At 40.5% G+C, this 19,141-nt stretch overlaps 1 protein-coding gene across 1 annotated transcript; it reads right to left on the bottom strand.

The window, feature by feature from the left end:
* Positions 1 to 369: 369 nt before the first annotated feature.
* On the bottom strand, positions 370 to 13,496 carry LOC133792556 (regulator of nonsense transcripts UPF2-like). Its single transcript, XM_062230463.1, has 5 exons — positions 13,300 to 13,496; positions 1,531 to 1,825; positions 1,159 to 1,356; positions 936 to 1,037; positions 370 to 430 (listed from the first exon to the last, which is right to left on the bottom strand). Exons 1-5 carry the CDS (start codon positions 13,494 to 13,496, stop codon positions 389 to 391), a joined length of 834 nt encoding a protein of 277 aa, XP_062086447.1. The 3' UTR covers positions 370 to 388.
* Between the last annotated feature and the right edge of the window lie 5,645 nt (positions 13,497 to 19,141).

The raw sequence follows: 19,141 nt of genomic DNA, 5'->3' as shown, positions 1-19,141 counted from the left end.
TTGTCTATGCAAATTTCCAAAACATTATTTATTAACTAATAAGTTCACTCACATCTATCTCATTTTAATGCATATATTGGATTTTATTTTCTCTTGAAAACCAAATGACCTTATAAACAGGACTAAATATCGTCAATGTCGTATTTTAATGCATATTAGTATATAAAACACTCAAAGTCTCCTTACTCTATACATAAATAAGAATATAACCCTCAAAAACACCAATAATGTCTAAAAGGAAAAAATCAAAATCCAATTTCTTTTAACAAAAAGTCTTCAAAACTTTGAAAGTTTTGAACTAAAGCAAATTATGATCTAACAGAAAGATATTCCAGAAAATATATTTGATTATAGCCAAAGCCCAAACTTACAAAGTTAATCAATCTCCTTATGAAAACAATGAAGAATCATTCTTCAAAGTGATGAATTCCTGCACAAGCACAAAACAAATTATCATTTTGAACCCAAACTGTTAAAAGCAATTTCAAGGCAATTGTCCATAAGAGTAAACCAAAATATCATACATCAAGCATCAAACAAATTGAAATCATCAATATGAAGTTATAAATACAATTGATGAAAACAAACACGAAACATAGTAAGACTATAATTTATTCACAAAAAAATAAAAAATAAACAAAACATCCTGATTAGTTAAAAAACATGGAACAATTATTATAAGCACAAACATCATAAAAGATTATGATGTCAAAATCAAGAGAAAGTGTCTAAAGTATCTAATTACATCTTCTAAATACAAATTTTAAACTTTAAATATTATATCTTATAAATACAAATAACCTAACATTATTTATATATATATAAACAAAGATAAAAGGAAAACAAGGCTAACTAAAAACAAGACCAGCTGGTGCGATTTTACCTTCAAACAAATATAACAGAAATGAATATATATACAGCAACTAGGACATTACCTTCAAACAACTAAAAACAAGACCAGCTGGTGCGATTTTAAACTTGCATAGTTCTCCAATAAACCTAATGTTCCTAATCTTTGTTTCAGTGTTCATTTGATCCTGCGACAAAATATAATTCAATTGAAAATCTTGATTGCTCATCAAAATGATAATAACAAAATAATTTAGAATATTATCCACTTCAAGTTTTAGCCTTGTACAAATATATTTTAAAACGTACCTTTTTATTAATTAAGAAATGAAACTCCTCTTCTAGCATTTGTAGGAGCATGGAAGAAACATATTTCATGCATGTTGATAATGTGGCAACCATGCGTGGATAGTATGGTAGCAGTTCCAATGAAGTCCTTGGAACATTAAACAATGCCCTCACAAGCTTTTTTCGACTTGCTTTTGAATTCAAGTAACAAAATTCTACCTGTATGTATATTACAACAATTAGTAACATCTTCAAGGTAGAAGTTCACATATCAAAGCAAAAAAAAATTATATGAATACAGATTAAAAAAACGAACAACAAAGAAGATTAAAGACGTATAATTGTAGTCGAATTTCATAGTAACAAAGAACAGGGACTCAGGAGTATACTTACTGTCAATTCATCTATAAGATCATGGCTCACACAACCTGGAAGCCTCTGCAATAAGGCATCTAAATTTGTCCCTTCAATACTTTTTAATTTCTCTTTTTCAGTGTCTCCTTTCTTATCAGCATTTTTTTCTTTCCCTTTCTCTTTTTCAGGGTCTTTACTCTTCTCCGTATCCTTTTCTTCCTTTTTCTTTCCCTTTTTCTGCACTTCTGCCCTCCTGTGAAGCACCCGAATATGTAAAAATCTCTCCAGCGGCTTGGGCAGTTTGTTGAACTTGGTTTGATTCAGGTGCCAATTCCTTCAAAAGAATTAAAAGAAAAGGAATGTTCTCATAAGCTGTGATCCAAAATGTAACAGAATCCCAGGAACATATGCTTGCAAACTAAGTAAAACTCCATATTTGAGAAAGAAAAAAAAGCACGGTTCCATTCTATATATCTTACATTAAATACAGTACATGGTTCACAAGCATGTAACATCACAATAATAAAATTGAATACTCTCAAAGGGGGTTTAGCAGGAAAATAAAAAGCACGGGAGGTTCATTAGATATGTACTTCAGTAGATAATGTAAATTTAGGAAACAAACATAATGGCTGAATATGAAAGAATGAATCATGAAACACGTTAGATAACAAAACATAACATATCCTAAATATAAAATAGCACAAATCATTCCAGTTAAGCCTTGTGGTACATGAGTGCCAAAGAATATGTCAAAGGTTCTACAGAGGGAGAGAAGAATATTACAAGGCAAAGAAAGGAATTTGACAAGAAGTTTACAAAGATCCCACACACGAGAAAATAAGTAAATATATGTAAATTATTTAGAAGTATACTATAGGGTCCTGAAAACCCAAATCCATCACTACTTGAGCAAGCTAAACAAATACTATTTGTCATGCAATCAAGCTGAGTGATGTGATTATGTCCAGATTCATGCAGCCCAGCAAAAATGTAGTCCAGAAAATAGAAAAACCATATAATAATGTATTTATTTATTGACTTGTTTTTATCAGAGAGAATCAGACAGTACAATAGAGAGCACAATGAAATCTGATAGATCAATATTCACCAAAACAAAACAATGAATTAAAAAAAAACAGAATAACAATTATAAAAAATAAATAGTCTCTATACTTGAGAGAGTGAGAGACGGAGGGCAGTGAGATTGAGAGATGGAGGGCGGTGACTGAGAGTCTCCATACCTGAGTGACGACGGAATGGACTGAGAAAATGCCCAGCCCCTGCGCCATCGAGCCCAGACCCGAGACCACCCCACTCGCCGTCGAGCCCAGTCCCGAGCCCCCTGCCGCCGTACAACCTTCTCCTTTTCTTATTGTGGCTTTGGCTGCTGAGAAACAACAATGAAACGTAGTAAGGTTGTGTTTATTATGATAACCTATTTGGGGTGAAGGCAAAAAATAAAGGTGTTTTTTTTTTTGTAACACTTAACAAAATAATTTTTTATTTAATTAATTAAAAATTTTACAATTAAATATAAAATTTTATTTGATAAATCTATTTTTATTTATTATTTTTAAAAAATTTCATTAAAATTCATTAAGTTTTGAAAATAGAATTTTTTAATTTTCAAATTTTTTTTTTAACATTTTTCAAATTTTCGTTTTTTTTTTCTTCTATTCTTCAAATCAACACCTCATTTTGTATTGTTAAACAAAAAATAAACATAAAAGTTATCAAACACATTTATTATTTTTTGTTTTTAAAAATAAAAAATAAAAATAATTACCAAACATATATTTTTTTAAAAAAATAAAAAAACAAAAATAAAAATAATATTTCAATTTTTGTGTTTAAAAATTCAAAAACAACCAAAATTGGTACACCTATTTAAATATTTTTATATTCATTAGTCATCAATAAGATGTGTTGGTGTTAGTCTTCAATAAGATGTGTTGATGTAGTGTTAAAGAGTAACTTAACAAGATTTGAAGGTTGGGGCTTCGAAACTAGCTAACTCCATTATATATTATTTTTAAAAAATCAAAATTGTAAATATTATATTGTAATATTTAATATCATTAAAAAATTTGACAAATTATTTAAATAATTTTTTTTATAAAATTAAATTAAAGTATTGTTACTCTTGATATCATAATTAATTTAACATTTGATATAAAAATTATTATAAATAAAAAAGTTAATAATATGAAAAATTTAGAAAAAAAATATACTTTAAAACTTTTTAATAAATACATATGTACATAATTTATTTTATTTTTAAAATGTTATTATTCATTAATTATAATTTTTTAATATAAAAATTATTATAAATACAAAAGTTAATAATATGAAATATTTAAGATTTTAATAAATACATAATTTTTATAAATATATATTTACATAAGTAATTTTATTTTAAAAATTAAATTATTTATTAATTATATTTTTAGATTTGTTTATTTGAATTTTGACGACATTTTAATAAATACATAATTTATATATATTACATAATTTAGTTTATTTTTAAAATTATAATATTCATTAATTTCTTACAATATTTTTCCAATTAATAAAACAACTATTTTTAAACTAATACAAATTTTATAAATGTGTTAAAGAATAATATAGTTAATTTTATAAATATGTTAAAGAATAATAAATTTAAATTTTGAAATAAAAATTATTATAAATACAAAAGTTAATAATATGAAAAATTTAGAAAAAAAGTTGTTATCCCAAAAATTTGAAAAGAATGACGTGGCAGTAAAATCGGCACATGGCATGAGATAGTGGGGTGATCTAGCTTAGTAATGGCCCAATACATCAGTTAAGGAATTGGATAGATAGTCAAGCCAAATACATCCGACCGAAGAGAATATTTGGTCTAAGGGTTGCTTGGCTCGGACCTTAGTTTAAGGACCCTAATAATTGAGTTGGAGCCAAGTCCAAGAAGTTGAAGGGGAGGTTTGGGTTTTGGTTCAAAAGACAAAAGCAATAGGTCCGATCGGACCTAAGCTTAGGGGACCTCTTGTTAGGTGTGGCTCGAATGAGTTCATAGAGTGACCAAGGCTCAAGTTTTACTCAAGGGGAAAGCTACATAATGGCCCATCGGGTATGATGTGAAAGAGGTATACTTGGGCTTGAATGAGGTAAGAAGGAGGAAAGTATACCTCGGACCACCTTGGTCTGAGGAGAAGATGTTGAGGTCCGATCGAGCTTTGGTTGAAAAGGATAGGCTCGGACCAATTTTGTCCGAGGAGAAAGGGATTATGTCCGATCGGACATACTCATAGGAGGTACCTTGGACCATTTTGGTCCAAAGAGATGTAAAGTGGTGGCTTGGACCACCTTGGTCCGAGGAGAAAGGTCTAAGGTCCGATCGGACCTTGGTTGAATGAAGAAGGCTCAGACCATATTGGTCCGAGGAGAGGAGCATTGTGCCCGATCGAACAAGATGCCTATGGGAGTGCCTTGAACCATCTGGCTCCGAGGAGATGGCAAGAAGAGATGGCTCGGACCACCTTGGTCTGAGGAGAAGAGTGCAAGGTCCGATCGGACCTTGACTGGAGGAGCCAAAGAGGGTGGTTTGAACCACCTTAAGCCAAAGAAGAAGGCTATTGTGTCCGATCGGACACAATGAAGGGGGATGCCTCGAATTTTCCCGAAGTAAGAAGCAAAGTAAGTACCCTCGGACCACCTTGGTCCGAGGAGGGCTAAATGTACATGACCTTTGGTCCGAGGAGAGCCATGCACATACCACCTTTGACCTACGAAAAGCTTGAAGAGTAGTCAACATGCATGAGAGACTACGTCAAACTGCCCGAAACTACTTCAGTGAGAATTGGTCTAAGCGTCCGGGAATCTCTCAATCCTCACTTGAATTTAGGGATCAGTTGTATTTTAAACATTTATTTTTTAATATAAATATTAGGTAAATAATGAAATATCCCTATCGAAAGGGGATATCAGTTGAGAATCCCAGGTCTATAAATAGAGAGTTGGGAGGATCGTAAAGGGACTTTTTTTTGGCAAAATCAAGAGTGAACGTGTGTTCTAGAGAGAGAAAGTGTTTTTCCCTGAGAGAACCCTTTTTTGTATTCTGGAATATTTTGCACTGAAGAAACTCAGTTGACACGGTTCATCTGATCTTGAGTGTGAATACAGTAATAGAATCTCTAAGTGGATTAGGCTATTACCGATCATCGGGGCTGAACCACTATAAAATCTCGTGTTATTTACTTTCATTGATAAAAACTGTCTGTTGTCGTTTATAATTCTCTTGAAGGCTTGTCGTAGTTGACGTTCTTACGTCGTTGGCTAAATTCACAGTCAACATTTTGGTGCTTCTATTGAGAGCCTGAAGAGAAGACAGACAGTCCCTGAAGCAATATGGCGCCTAAGAACACCACCGCGGCCTCCAAGAGGGCAAGCACCTCCAGGGAGCATGCAAGATCGGAAGGCCCCAACGTTCAAGATCGTGAGAATGAGCCCAGGGTCGTGCTTGAGGATGTAGCTCCTAAAGTTGAGGAGCTCCAGGAGACCATGAGCGCGTTCCAAGAGGAGTTGGCCCAGTTCAATGCTAGGCAGGAGGCCTTTGCTGAGGAAATGGCCAAGCAGAGACGAGAGAAGGACGCTAGGAGCGAGGAGATCCGTCGACAGCAAGAGGAGGCCGACAGGCGACATCGCGAAGCTGCACTTGCTCTGGAGGCAGCTACGCAATTAACCCGAGCTAACGCTCAAGCTGTGCCTGGGGTGACACCCACCCCAGAGGCAAGGACCACAGAGGCTGGTCATAAGAAACTGATAGGCCAGGTAGGAATGGTGGTAACCCACCTGGTCATGAAGAAGAGAGAGTACGATCGCGCACTGCCTCTACCCAAAGGGGGAATTCTAAGACCCCCTCAAGGAGCCACAGAACAGAGACTTCCAGGTCAGGGAGTCATAAGTCTGGCAGTAAGAAAACACCTTCAGAGCAGGGGCACAACAAAGTTCCTCGTGGCAAGGAGACTTCCCACTTCAAAGATGGACATGGGCGTGATGAAGCTGACAGTCACCACACCAACCAGTCGAAGGAGAAGAATAATAATCGACAAGGAGGAGATGATCAACCAGCTCAGACGGGGAAGCCACCACGGCATCCCAACCAGCGTAATGGCAAGGAGCACGCTCCACCTAGTAGGCCTTCCGAGAAGACTCGGAGTACAGTGTTTGACCGGTTGGGAAAGAACACTGCTCAGAAGGACCTAAGGGACATCATTGATGACAGAAGGAGGACTGTTCCGGTCGAAGGGCAGGAGCCAATCCGTCCTACCAGTCCAGTAGAAATACTCGACGTGGATACGCCAGATAGAAGTGCCCGACCAAGCGGTCCCGAAGGTGCATCCCAAGCAGTGGCCCCAGCCATCCAAGCCCAGCTTGATGCTTTGACGGCGGCAGTACAAAGTTTGTCAAAAAAACCAGTTATTGATCCGGTAGACCACGGAAGTGGTAGCCCTTTTTGTGCTAGAATAAGAGCAGCCCAACCACCAAGGAAATACAAAGCGCTGGTATTGCCAGTTTATACAGAAAAGGCAGATCTGGTGAGACACGTTGGAAAGTTCGAAGATCAGATGGAGCTGCTTGGGGTGAGTGATGACTACCGCTGCAGAGTCTTCCCCACCACCTTGTCAGACACTGCCCAGGAGTGGTACTGGAAGTTCAAACCCGACTCCATCACCTCTTGGGAGAGCTTTAGGAAGGAGTTCTGCAGGCAGTTCAGTACTGCCCGAACCCCTCCTGTTTATGCCAACCACTTGGTGGATATTAGGCAGGGTAAGGATGAGTCTCTCAAGAACTACATTCAAAGGTTTATGAGAGAAGCCAATCGGGCTACCGCGGTTGGAGATGAAGGGAAGATGGTTGCAATCTCCTCGGGTATTATTTATCGAAGTCCTTTGTGGGACAGCATTCACCGCCATCCAATTTCAACTTTACAACAATTTTTGGACCAGGCAAATAAGTACATGAAGTTAGATGATGCCATTGAGAAAGGAGAGAACGGGTTAAACAACCCAAGTGGATCAGATGAAACTCCAAAGGATAGCGGAAATGATTGTTTTCCTGATCTAAACAAAGCATGCCCGAAGGATTGTTTTCCTTTACCAAGAATAGACCAGTTGGTGGATGCAACCTCTAGTCACGAGACCTTGTCCTTCATGGACGCATATTCGGGATACAACCAGATCAGCATGCATCCTCCTGATGAAGAGCATACCAGCTTCTGAACAGATATAGGGTTGTATTGCTATAAAGTGATGCCCTTCGGATTAAAGAATGCAGGAGCTACCTACCAGCGCTTGGTGAATGGTATGTTTCGTGACTTAATCGGCAAGAGCATGGAGGTATACGTAGTTGATATGCTGGTGAATTCAAAGGAAGCTGGGCGGCACGTGGGAGACTTAGAGGAGTGCTTTGCAATCTTAAGGAGGTATAACATGAAGTTAAACCCCCTTAAATGTTCGTTTGGAGTGGGTTCCGGGAAATTCCTTGGGTTTATTGTTAACTCCCGAGGGATAGAGGCAAACCCTGAGAAACTCAAGGCTCTCATGGAGATGAAGTCTCCCACAAGAATAAAGGATGTACAAAGCTTGACTGGGCGGATTGCGGCTCTAAGCAGGTTCGTCTCAAAATCAACGGACAAGTGCGTCCCATTTTTTAACCTGCTTAAAGGAGGCAAGAAGTTCGAGTGGACCACAGAGTGTGGACAAGCTTTCCAGGCAATAAAGGAGCATTTGGCTCAACCTCCTGTTCTTTCTAAGCCAGTTGATGGAGAGGACCTATTTATGTATCTAGCAATCACGGAACACGCTGTTAGTGCTGCCTTAGTACGTGAGGAGGATAAGGTGCAACACCCAGTGTATTACGTTAGCAAGCGTTTGGTAGGAGCGGAGTCCCGATACCCCATGATTGAGAAGTTGGCTTATTGCTTGGTACTTGCGTCACGAAAGTTGAGGCCGTATTTCCAAGCACACCCCATCAAGGTCCTCACTGACCAGCCTCTTCGTCAAGTTTTACAAAAGCCGGAGTCGTCTGGTCGGCAACTTAAATGGGCTGTCGAGTTAGGCTAGTTTGAAATCAAGTACCAACCAAGGACCGCTATTAAAGGTCAAGCCTTGGCAGATTTCATCGCTGAGTGTACCGGAATCGTTGAGGTCCCTGACCAGCAGGAAAATGTTACTGGGTTAAAAGAAGAAATTCATGCTTGGCAACTTTTCGTCGATGGATCGTCGAACGAGCACCATTCAGGAGCTGGGATTATACTAGTCACACCAGAGAAGCACCGAATTCATTGTGCACTAAGATTCGGATTTAATGCTTCTAATAACGAAGTGGAGTATGAGGCCCTCTTAGCAGGCTTGCGGCTGGCTAGGGATGTACGTGCCCGGTCAGTGGAGATAAATAGTGATTCCCAACTGGTGGTTTATCAAGTATTAGGGGAGTACCAGGCAAGGGGCCTACGCATGATGGCATACTTAAACAAAACCAAAGATTTGCTAGCCCAGTTCGAGGAGTATACCATCAAATTAGTACCAAGGGAGAAGAATTCCAATGTCGATGCTCTAGCAAAGCTTGCAAGTGCAAAAGATGCCGAAACTCTGAATATAGTTCCAATAGAATACTTGGCGGAGCCAAGCATTGATAGACAAGAGGCCATGCCGATTACTATAGTCAACACCTGGATGACTCCCATTATTGCATACCTTGAGAAAGGGACACTCCCAGACGGTCGTAAAGAAGCAAGGAAAGTCATGAGGCAAGCTGCTAGATACACCATGGTGGATGGAGTGTTATATAGGAGAGGATACTCCTTACCTCTACTCAGGTGCATAACTCCCGACCAGTCAAAGAACTTATTAGCTGAGGTGCATGAGGGGTTTTGTGGAGATCATGCTGGGGGGCAGAGTCTATCTAAAAAGATTTTGAGGCAAGGATTTTTCTGGCCTACTATGAACGAGGACTCTATGGAATATGTGAAAAGGTGTGACAAATGCCAAAGATTTTCTAAAGTGCCCAGAGCGCCCCCAAATATTTTGAAGCAAATGCAAAGTCCGTGGCCTTTTGCAGTGTGGGGCATTGATCTGATCGGGAAGTTACCCAAAGGAAAAGGAGGAGTACAGTTCGCTGTGGTCGCGGTAGATTATTTTACTAAATGGATTGAGGCCGAGCCATTAGCCACGATTGCATCGAAGAAAGTGTTGGACTTTGTGGTTAAAAACATAATATGTCGTTATGGTCTACCTAAGAAGATAGTGTCCGACAATGGCACCCAGTTTGACAGCGACATATTTACCGCACTCGGCATGGCATCACCAAAAGTTTCTCCTCGGTTGCCCATCCTCAAGCCAATGGGCAGGTTGAAGCGGTGAACAAAACGCTGAAGGACACTTTAAAGAAGTGCCTGGAGCAAGCTAAAGGTGCTTGGGCAGAAGAGTTACCAGAGGTCCTTTGGTCATATAGGACTACCGCTCGGACGGCAACTGGTCATACCCCATTCTCTTTGGCATATGGGTATGAAGCCATGTTACCTGTGGAGAAAGACCCACCATCCCATAGAAGGACTGTGTACAACCAAGAGGAGAACCATCAGTTGTTGGCAGAATCATTGGACTTCCTCGAAGAGAGAAGAGAGAAGGCAAGCCTCAGAGTAGCAACTCATCAGCAAAAAGTGGCACGCTACTTCAATTCCAGAGTGCGAGATCGAAAGTTCCAGGTCGGAGATTTGGTCCTCAGGAAGGTGTTTGTTAGAGACCCAGCAGCTGGTGTGCTAGGACCAAACTGGGAAGGACCGTATCAAATTGAGCAAGTCTTACCACCCGGAACCTACAAGCTTGCTCGGTTGAATGGGGGGCTGATCAGGAACTACTGGAATGGCGAGCACTTGAGAAAATATTATCAATAAATACTGCTTGCAGAGTAGTAACTTTGTATCAAGCGCTTAACTTTTTATTTAAGTTTTTGTTTGTGAACTGGTTATTTGCTACCCAGTCACACTATCTTGAACAATGTTATTTTGTTTGGAACTCGTTGTTAGACACGTTTTGTCATTTTTTATTACGAGTAATAAAAGGGACCACGTGCAGCGTGGTTGCATCTTGCTACTATTTTGCATATGTGTTGATTATTTTTGCTTGGTAGTGTTCAACTGTCATAATTATTTAAACAAAACAGGTCTTCTAAAAACTAAGTGTAAATATATACCGGCCAGTGTTCAACTGGTCGGTATCATGATATGAAGGACCAACGTTTAAATAATATTTTTTGTAGTGGTCAACTACTGAGATATTTTTGTATATTTTATGTGTTTCACGAGTAGTAACTACTCGAACAAATTCGATCAAGTAGCAAGTGATCAAGAATTTATCAACCCTCAATCACTTGGGGGGCACATAGGGTATACTGATATGTATTTCAACACAGGCAATAAGAACACGAGCAAATATATTTGTTAGGGCTGACTTGTAAGCTTAGAAGTCTAAAAAAGCCATTAAGCTAACTTGTTTTACAAAGCTTAAGTAAGTAACTTAGAATTTTTCAAATTTTAAGTTAGAAACAATATTCGTGTAATATAAAATTTATGCTCATAAAATGTTAGAGCAATAAGAGCATGAGGAAGTATATTTAGTATAGACTTATGAAATGGTAAAAAATTTCTAGGTTAAAAAACTAGATACTCATGTGAAACTAAAGGCATCTAAGAACTTTGCTATATACAATAAAAACTTAAAAGTTTAAAGTTGTCAACAAAGAAAGATTAAAGTGCTTGAGTGTCAAAATAGCTCACTAGTTCGAGCAGAAAAATACAAAGTAAAGTAAACTATGATGAACTACGAAGAGGGAGTCACTGGCGTGCTCCTCTAGTGGGTTGATCGACTCCCTCCTCGGCATCGGCTGCCCCTCTCGCTCGGAATGATAAAGCAGAGGAGGCGGGGGTGAGTGCAGGAGGATTGGCAGCTTCTTCAGCGGCCCTTGCTTCACATCTGTCAAGCTCCTCTGCCTGAGCCTCCTTGGAGAAACAATCAAGATTAAGAGGCTTGTTCAGCTTCCAGACCTTATAAAAGCAGTCGAAACTGGCCTCCTCAAAGCAAATCAAGTCAAGCTCCTTTTCTTGTTTCAGCTCTTCGTTATCGCTGATTAACCTCTCATTGTCTCGAACTAACTCTTTAATCTCGAGGGATTGCTTCTCCAATTGAATTGTCAAGGAAGCATTATTTTGAGCCTTCTTCTGGTTCTCGTCAGAAAGCTTTTTGAGAGACTCGTCCCGTTCAGCTACAGTTCTCTCTGCTTGCTCCAGCTTGGATTTGGCCTCCACCAGTTGATCGTTCTGCACCTTGATCAAATCCTTGTAGTCTACGGCTCGAAGCTGAGCATGACCAATGGTGACAAGTAACTGCATGGAAGACAAAAGGTTAGTACAAGTAAAAATACTAATAACAAATTGTCTCAAGAAAAAATGCTTACCTTCATCAATTGAGCGAGTCCTCTCTTCAAGACAACTTTGACACTAAGTCGAGGGTAGGAGTCTAGGCTTTGAAGCGTCGATGCATCATGGCCAATATCCTCAAGAAGTCCCTTGCCCAGGTCGCTAACATCACGAAAGAGCTCGCTCGAACTACCCTGGTGAGTAGGAGTTAGGCTCGCAGAAGGAGGAAGGGAAGAGGGAGTCAATGGCGGAAGTGTAGTCGGTCCCTCAGTTTGCCTCCCTTGACTGGGCGGTGCTACCTTCTGAATCTTCTGTGGAGGCATAGAGCCACTCCCGTCACCAGTTTTCCTCTTTGAAGCAACGCACTCTCTGAACATGTCTGAATCTGCAAAGGGTGAAAAAAAAAACAAGGTTGTTAGAGAAATAAACATAATGAGACGTGTACAAGTGTATGCTACAATTTTGTTACTCTCTAATTACCGAGTTATCAAAAATATTCATATTTTCACTAGACATGTGTTACCTGCGTTGAGGATCTTATCAAGGAACTCATCCTCGTCGTCTGAGGATGAGCTAAGTCGCCAGGTCTACGAGAAAGCGGAGAAGGTCCAGGAGAAAGCTGATCAGTCACTGGCTCCGTCCCTGCGTTGGACTGATCGGTATTGTCATCCTCCCTGGTGGTACTTTCCACCACCAAATCCTGCTCGCACGGCACCAGGCCCACCATCTGAAGGAAGTCCAAGGTGACCAGTCTTTTCACATCCTTCTCTTTAAGACTCATGTCAGCCAACTTCTGGGCCCGCTTGAACATCCCTTTAGTAGGCAAAGGTCGCTCGAATGGACCCGAGCGTGTAAAGGCCAAATTGTTGGCCTCAATGTCCAGTGTAAGGAAGTATTCTCTATGATACTTCCCGGGATTCGATTTATGAGAAATACCGTTGAGATATGTAGTCCCCCCCTGCCTATGATAAAAATGGAAGAAGCCTGAGTTGTTGTGGGAAGGATTGGTCCTAAGATCAAACAGGTAATGCACCTCGTGAGGGGTGGGCTCGTCCCAACCATTCAGGAAGTAAAGGATGTACAACGCCGAGAGTGCCTGGATCCCATTCGGTGCGATCTGGAATGGGGAGACATTGAAGTAATCTTCTACAGATCGGAAATAGATGTGTAGCGGGAGTGTTGCTCCAGCATGTACATGATGCCTGGACCAGGCGCAGTATCTTCCACTAGGCCTATTAGCTCTTTGATGCGGGCCCGGGCATATCACGTTTTCCCCGCTCAAGCCTAAAGCTTCAATGTGTTTCTGGAATAGCGCGGGGTTAAGTTTTGAAGCTTCGGCAATGAACCAGGAGGGTTCTTCTTCTCCGTCATCACGTGGCTTCTGGACAGCCAAATCCAGGATCGCGGTGGCAAATTTCTGAGAAGGCTTTCTTGAATCTGTGGTATTGCGGGTTTGATTGCGCTTTACCACCTTCTGTAGTGCTCTACGGGTAACCTGCGGATCGTGTTCCTGAGGGAGCCTGTTAGATTGCTTCACCCTCATCGTCGACTGAGAAGCTTGTCGAAGGAACTGTTCCTCGTGGAGAAGATATAAGGCTGAGCGAGGGAGGATCTGCTTGAAACGGCGAAGACGGTCTTCTGGGGTGCAACCAGTAGACGAGTCCGGTGAGGAATTGCTATTTAAGGGAGTCTCGATTGTTTGCGGGGCGGATGATTCAAAGTCTGTATGATTGTCACCTCCCCTATAGTCGGAGCGATTCATCTACAAAAATGAATAGAAAATGGGGAGGTGAGTAACCATACAGAAAAAATTCATCAAAAATAAGAATTATTTTTATACTTGGGAAATTTTGTCTAAGTTATAAAAATGTAACGCATATGGAAAAAATAATTTTAATGCTCAAAAGTGCCTAAAAAGTACTTAAAGTGTTGAACTTATTAAAGTTTATAGAATGAGGCATTTTTGGGATTTTCCTATAATGCTAAGTTCCTTATGCGTGTAAGTAACACAAGAGGTTGGTTATGCATTTGGAAGGAAAGAGGCCAAGGCCTAAGGAATTAGGTACGGTTCGATCGGACCACATTTTAGGCTCAAAGGAATAGTTTTATACCTCCGATCGGACCGTGTGCTTATTCTAGAGGGTCTTAGCATATTGCATTCGATCGAACGCCAAGATGAGTTGGACACATTCTGGCCAGGGGCGTCCTGCCTCGCCACCGCGCGATCCTCACGCGAAGTCCCCAGGACATCCGATCGGACGTAGCACGCCCGAGGAGAAGACACGCACCCACGATCTAAGTATCCGCCTGGTGTGCCTCGTGCCTCCAAAACTCCTAGCCAGCAGCAACATTCTTTGCCCGATCGGGCATGGGTGTCTAAAGGGGTTCAAACTAGGCTGTCAAGGGAGTTGAGCACTTAATTGCAAAGGGAAGAAAGTGTGGTCCGAACATTTGTCTGAAAATTTTCGAATGTCCGATCGGGTATGAAGAGAAAAGCAACCACTTCCAGCCTTGGACGAGAGCTCCGATCGGACGTAAGCTCCGATGGAACCTGATGACTTACCCACAACTCAAGGAGGCGTCATTGGCTAAGCTGCTTTGACGTGAGCTCCGGTCGGACATGAGGTCCGATCGGACCTGATGGATTTTGCGCGCCCCAAGAGAAGCGCATATGCCCAGAATTTCTGGGCAAAAAACTGAGTGAAAAATGGTCCCTAATTGCATGCTTTGCCTACCCCAAAATCCAAATCAAATGGGCAAAGCCCTAAAAATCCCTAGTCTAAACACATTCCATCATCCACACAAACAAAAAACAAGATCAAAGCATAAAAATGAAAGGTTTTCCTTCATGTTCTTAGAAACCCATTACACTATCAAAACCCTCAAAACCCATATTCACATTCATGTCAAAATAGCCAAATTATCTTGAAATTCCTATGAAATTAGGGGTGAATTCGGGTTACCCATGCCACAAACCTCATCAAAGCAACAAGCAAACACATTGTACAAAACATTTTCAAGAACTTCAAGAACATTCAAGGCACACATGCATATTCGGCCATGGCATTTTGTTTTTTTTTGAGAATTTCTGAAAAAAAAAGTATAGCAATCTAAGAGGCATGGAGAAGAAGACTTACCCAAGGTTGGAGAACTTTGGGTTTGCTTGGAGGATGCTTGAAGATGAAGAGCTCCCCCTTTAAGCTTGTGAAATCGGCAAGAAGAAAGGATCCTTGGGAGTTTCGGCCAAGAGAGAAGATGAAGGGTTTTTTAGAGTAATTTTTGTATGTGTAAAGAAGAGAGTGTAAAGTGGGGATATTTAAAGGAAAAAAAAGTGGGTTTTTCATTTACTTTTGGACCTTTGGTATTCTGGGACTATTTTTCTCTCCACGATCATGGGTGGATTTTTCCAGTGATCATGGGTCTGCTTCATGAAGATGAACAGTTATTATTTTTTATAATGACGTCAACTGGAGAAAAAGTTTATTACGTGAATGAATCATATAATAAACTTGGGGGGCAAATTTTATCCCAAAAATTTGAAAAGAATGACGTGGCAGTAAAATTGGCACATGGCATGAGATAGTGGGGTGATCTGGCTTAGTAATGGCCCAATACATCAGTTAAGGAATTGGACAGATAGTCAAGCCAAATACATTCGACCGAAGAGAATATTTGGTCTAAGGGTTGCTTGGCTCGGACCTTAGTTTAAGGACCCTAATAATTGAGTTGGAGCCAAGTCCAAGAAGTTGAAGGGGAGGTTTGGGTTTTGGTTCAAAAGACAAAAGCAATAGGTCCGATCGGACCTAAGCTTAGGAGACCTCTTGTTAGGTGTGGCTCGAATAAGTTCAAAGAGTGACCAAGGCTCAAGTTTTACTCAAGGGGAAAGCTACATAATGGCCGATCGGGTATGATGTGAAAGAGGTATACTTGGGCTTGAATGAGGTAAGAAGGAGGAAAGTATACCTCGGACCACCTTGGTCCGAGGAGAAGATGTTGAGGTCCGATCGAGCTCTAGTTGAAAAGGATAGGCTCGGACCAATTTTGTCCGAGGAGAAAGGGATTATGTCCGATCGGACATACTCATAGGAGGTACCTTGGACCATTTTGGTCCAAGGAGATGTAAAGTGGTGGCTCGGACCACCTTGGTCCGAGGAGAAAGGTCCAAGGTCCGATCGGACCTTGGTTGAACGAAGAAGGCTCGGACCATATTTGTCCGAGGAGAGGAGCATTGTGCCCGATCGAACAACATGCCTATGGGAGTGCCTTGAACCATCTGGCTCCGAGGAGATGGCAAGATGAGATGGCTCGGACCACCTTGGTCCGAGGAGAAGAGTGCAAGGTCCGATCGGACCTTGACTGGAGGAGCCAAAGAGGGTGGTTTGAACCACCTTAAGCCAAAGAAGAAGGCTATTGTGTCTGATCGGACACAATGAAGGGGGATTCCTCGAATTTTCCCGAAGTAAGAAGCAAAGTAAGTACCCTCGGACCACCTTGGTTCGAGGAGGGCTAAATGTACATGACCTTTGGTCCAAGGAGAGCCATGCACATACCACCTTTGACCTACGAAAAGCTTGAAGAGTAGTCAACATGCATGAGAGACTACGTCAAACTGCCCGAAACTACTTTAGTGAGAATTGGTCTAAGCGTCCGGGAATCTCTCAATCCTCACTCGAATTTAGGGATCAGTTGTATTTTAAACATTTATTTTGTAATATAAATATTAGGTAAATAATGAAATATCCCTATCGAAAGGGGATATCAGTTGAGAATCCCAGGTCTATAAATAGAGAGTTGGGAGGATCGTAAAGGGACTTTTTTTTGGCAAAAACAAGAGTGAACCTGTGTTCTAGAGAGAGAAAGTGTTTTTCCTTGAGAGAACCCTTTTTTGTATTCTGGAATATTTTGCACTGAAGAAACTCAGTTGACACGGTTCATCTGATCTTGAGTGTGAATACAGTAATAGAATCTCTAAGTGGATTAGGCTATTACCGATCATCGGGGCTGAACCACTATAAAATCTCGTGTTATTTACTTTCATTGATAAAAATTGTCTGTTGTCGTTTATAATTCTCTTGAAGGCTTGTCGTAGTTGACGTTCTTACGTCGTTGGCTAAATTCACAGTCAACAAAAGTCTAGTTTTAAAAGTTTTTAATAAATACATAATTTTTATAAATATATATTTACATAATTTAATTTATTTATAAAATTATACTATTCATTAAATTTTTTACAATATTTTTCAACTAATAAAACCACTCTTTTTTAACTAATACAAACTTTATAAATATGTTAAAGAATAATAAATTTAAATTTTGATATTAAAGTTATTATAAATATAAAAGTTAATAATATGAAAAATTTAGAAACAAAAGAAATATAGTTTTAAATTTTTTTAATAAATACATAAATTTTATAAATATATATTTACATAATTTAATTTATTTTTAAAATTATACTATTCATTAATTATAATTTTTTATTTGAACTTTGGCGACATTTTATGACTGTCGGTATTAGACTTTTATTAACTGTCGGTGTTGGGGTCAATAACGACACCTTTTAACTGTCGGCATTGGTCTCGAATTAACTGTCGGCATTGGTCTCGAATTAACTGTCGGTGTTGGGGTCAATAACGACACATTTTAACTGTCGGCATTGGTCTCGAATTAACTATCGATGTTGGAGTCAATAGCGACACATTTTAACTGTCGGCATTGGTCTAGAACTAATTGTCGGCGTTGGGGACGATAGCGACAGTCAAAAGAAACGATGACAGTTATTAGCTGTCGGCGTAGAGTCCTGCTAAGCAATTTGACTGTCGTGATTGGGTGTCGGGAAAGCCCAGTTTTGTAGTAGTGAATGTTTGGCGGATCCATCGCTTTCCCTGCTCCATTAGCTCCGAGCCCTGTGGCTCCGGGGATCCCGCACCCCCCTTACATTCTTGTCCAACTGAGTGTGGTGAACACCTCGTACTTCAGCTCAGTTCTCAAGTCTGTTGGCTTTAGTGCCATGTCTGTTGTTGGCTTTAGTGCCGCTCTGACGGGATATGGAGCCACGCCTATTGGCTACAATGCTTTTTAGCCTGCATTCAGTGTTGTAACTGCGACTTTAGCCCAGTCAGCTGGGCGTAGCAGGACCCCGAGCGAAAATAGGCACGGGGGAAAAGGCAAGGGCAGAGAGCCCAAGGGAACTTAAGGAGCTTCGGTAGGACAAGGAGCGGCCCCCAAGGAGAAGTATGTCTCGCAGTACTCCGAGTACACGGGCCTGATGGAATCTCGGGAGAACATCTTCATGGCCATGGAAGTGCACGTCCACTACTTGAAACAACAACCCATCAGGAGGGTCAGGGAGAGAAGAGATCGCAAAAAATTTTGTTGGTTCCATAATGATGTGGGGCACCACACCAACGAGTGTCGACAACTCAAGGATGATATTGAGAACCTCATTAAGGTAGGGTGTTGAGTCTAGTTTTTGTTATGTTTTGGTGATGTTTTCAGTAGTCTTTTATTTCGTTTTTCTTTCATTTAGTGCGGGTTTATGCTTTGTTTGTTTGTTTTTGTGAATATCAGGAAGAATTGAGCATGTGGAAGAAAATGCCAAAGAAAGGGAAGAAATAATCAAGTTTTTCATCATATTTTAATTAAGAATGGTTCTCAACACAATTTGGAAGTGTTGGTGAAATTTTGGGATGAAAACTTGAAGAATTGAGAAATTCCTTAAGAGCCACAGCATGAGCAAAGTGGAGCCGCGGCTAGGGGGAGAAACAGAAGCATTGTTTTTGAGGACATCTTCGGGCCGCGGCATAGCTATAGAGGGCCGCGGCATAGATGGGCATTTTGCCCAAAACTCGTTGGTACGGGCCGCGGCATGGCTTCAGAGGGCCGCGGCATGGAAAGGGCTTTTTGCCCAGGAATTTGGACACGGGCTGCGGCATAGTGTATGTAGATCCGTGGCCCGCCTCTTTAAAATTTGAAACCTTAGGTTTTAACTTGGCGAGAAAGAAGAAAGAAGAGGTACGGGCGAAAGGGAAGAGGACTGGTTTTGAAGGCTCAAGCTTAGAGTATTTTTACATGTTTTTCTTCTTCTTGATGTTATCTTTAATTTCTGTTGTGATTAGCACTATGACTAGGAACTAATTTTCTGTTTAGGATGTTTAATTGAATCACTTGAATCCCTGTTATGAACTA

The sequence above is a fragment of the Humulus lupulus genome, chromosome 7, assembly GCF_963169125.1.
Source record: "Humulus lupulus chromosome 7, drHumLupu1.1, whole genome shotgun sequence".
Classification (NCBI taxonomy): Eukaryota; Viridiplantae; Streptophyta; class Magnoliopsida; order Rosales; family Cannabaceae; genus Humulus; species Humulus lupulus.
Note: the sequence above shows the minus strand (reverse complement) of the source record. Positions and strands in the feature narration are given on the sequence as shown.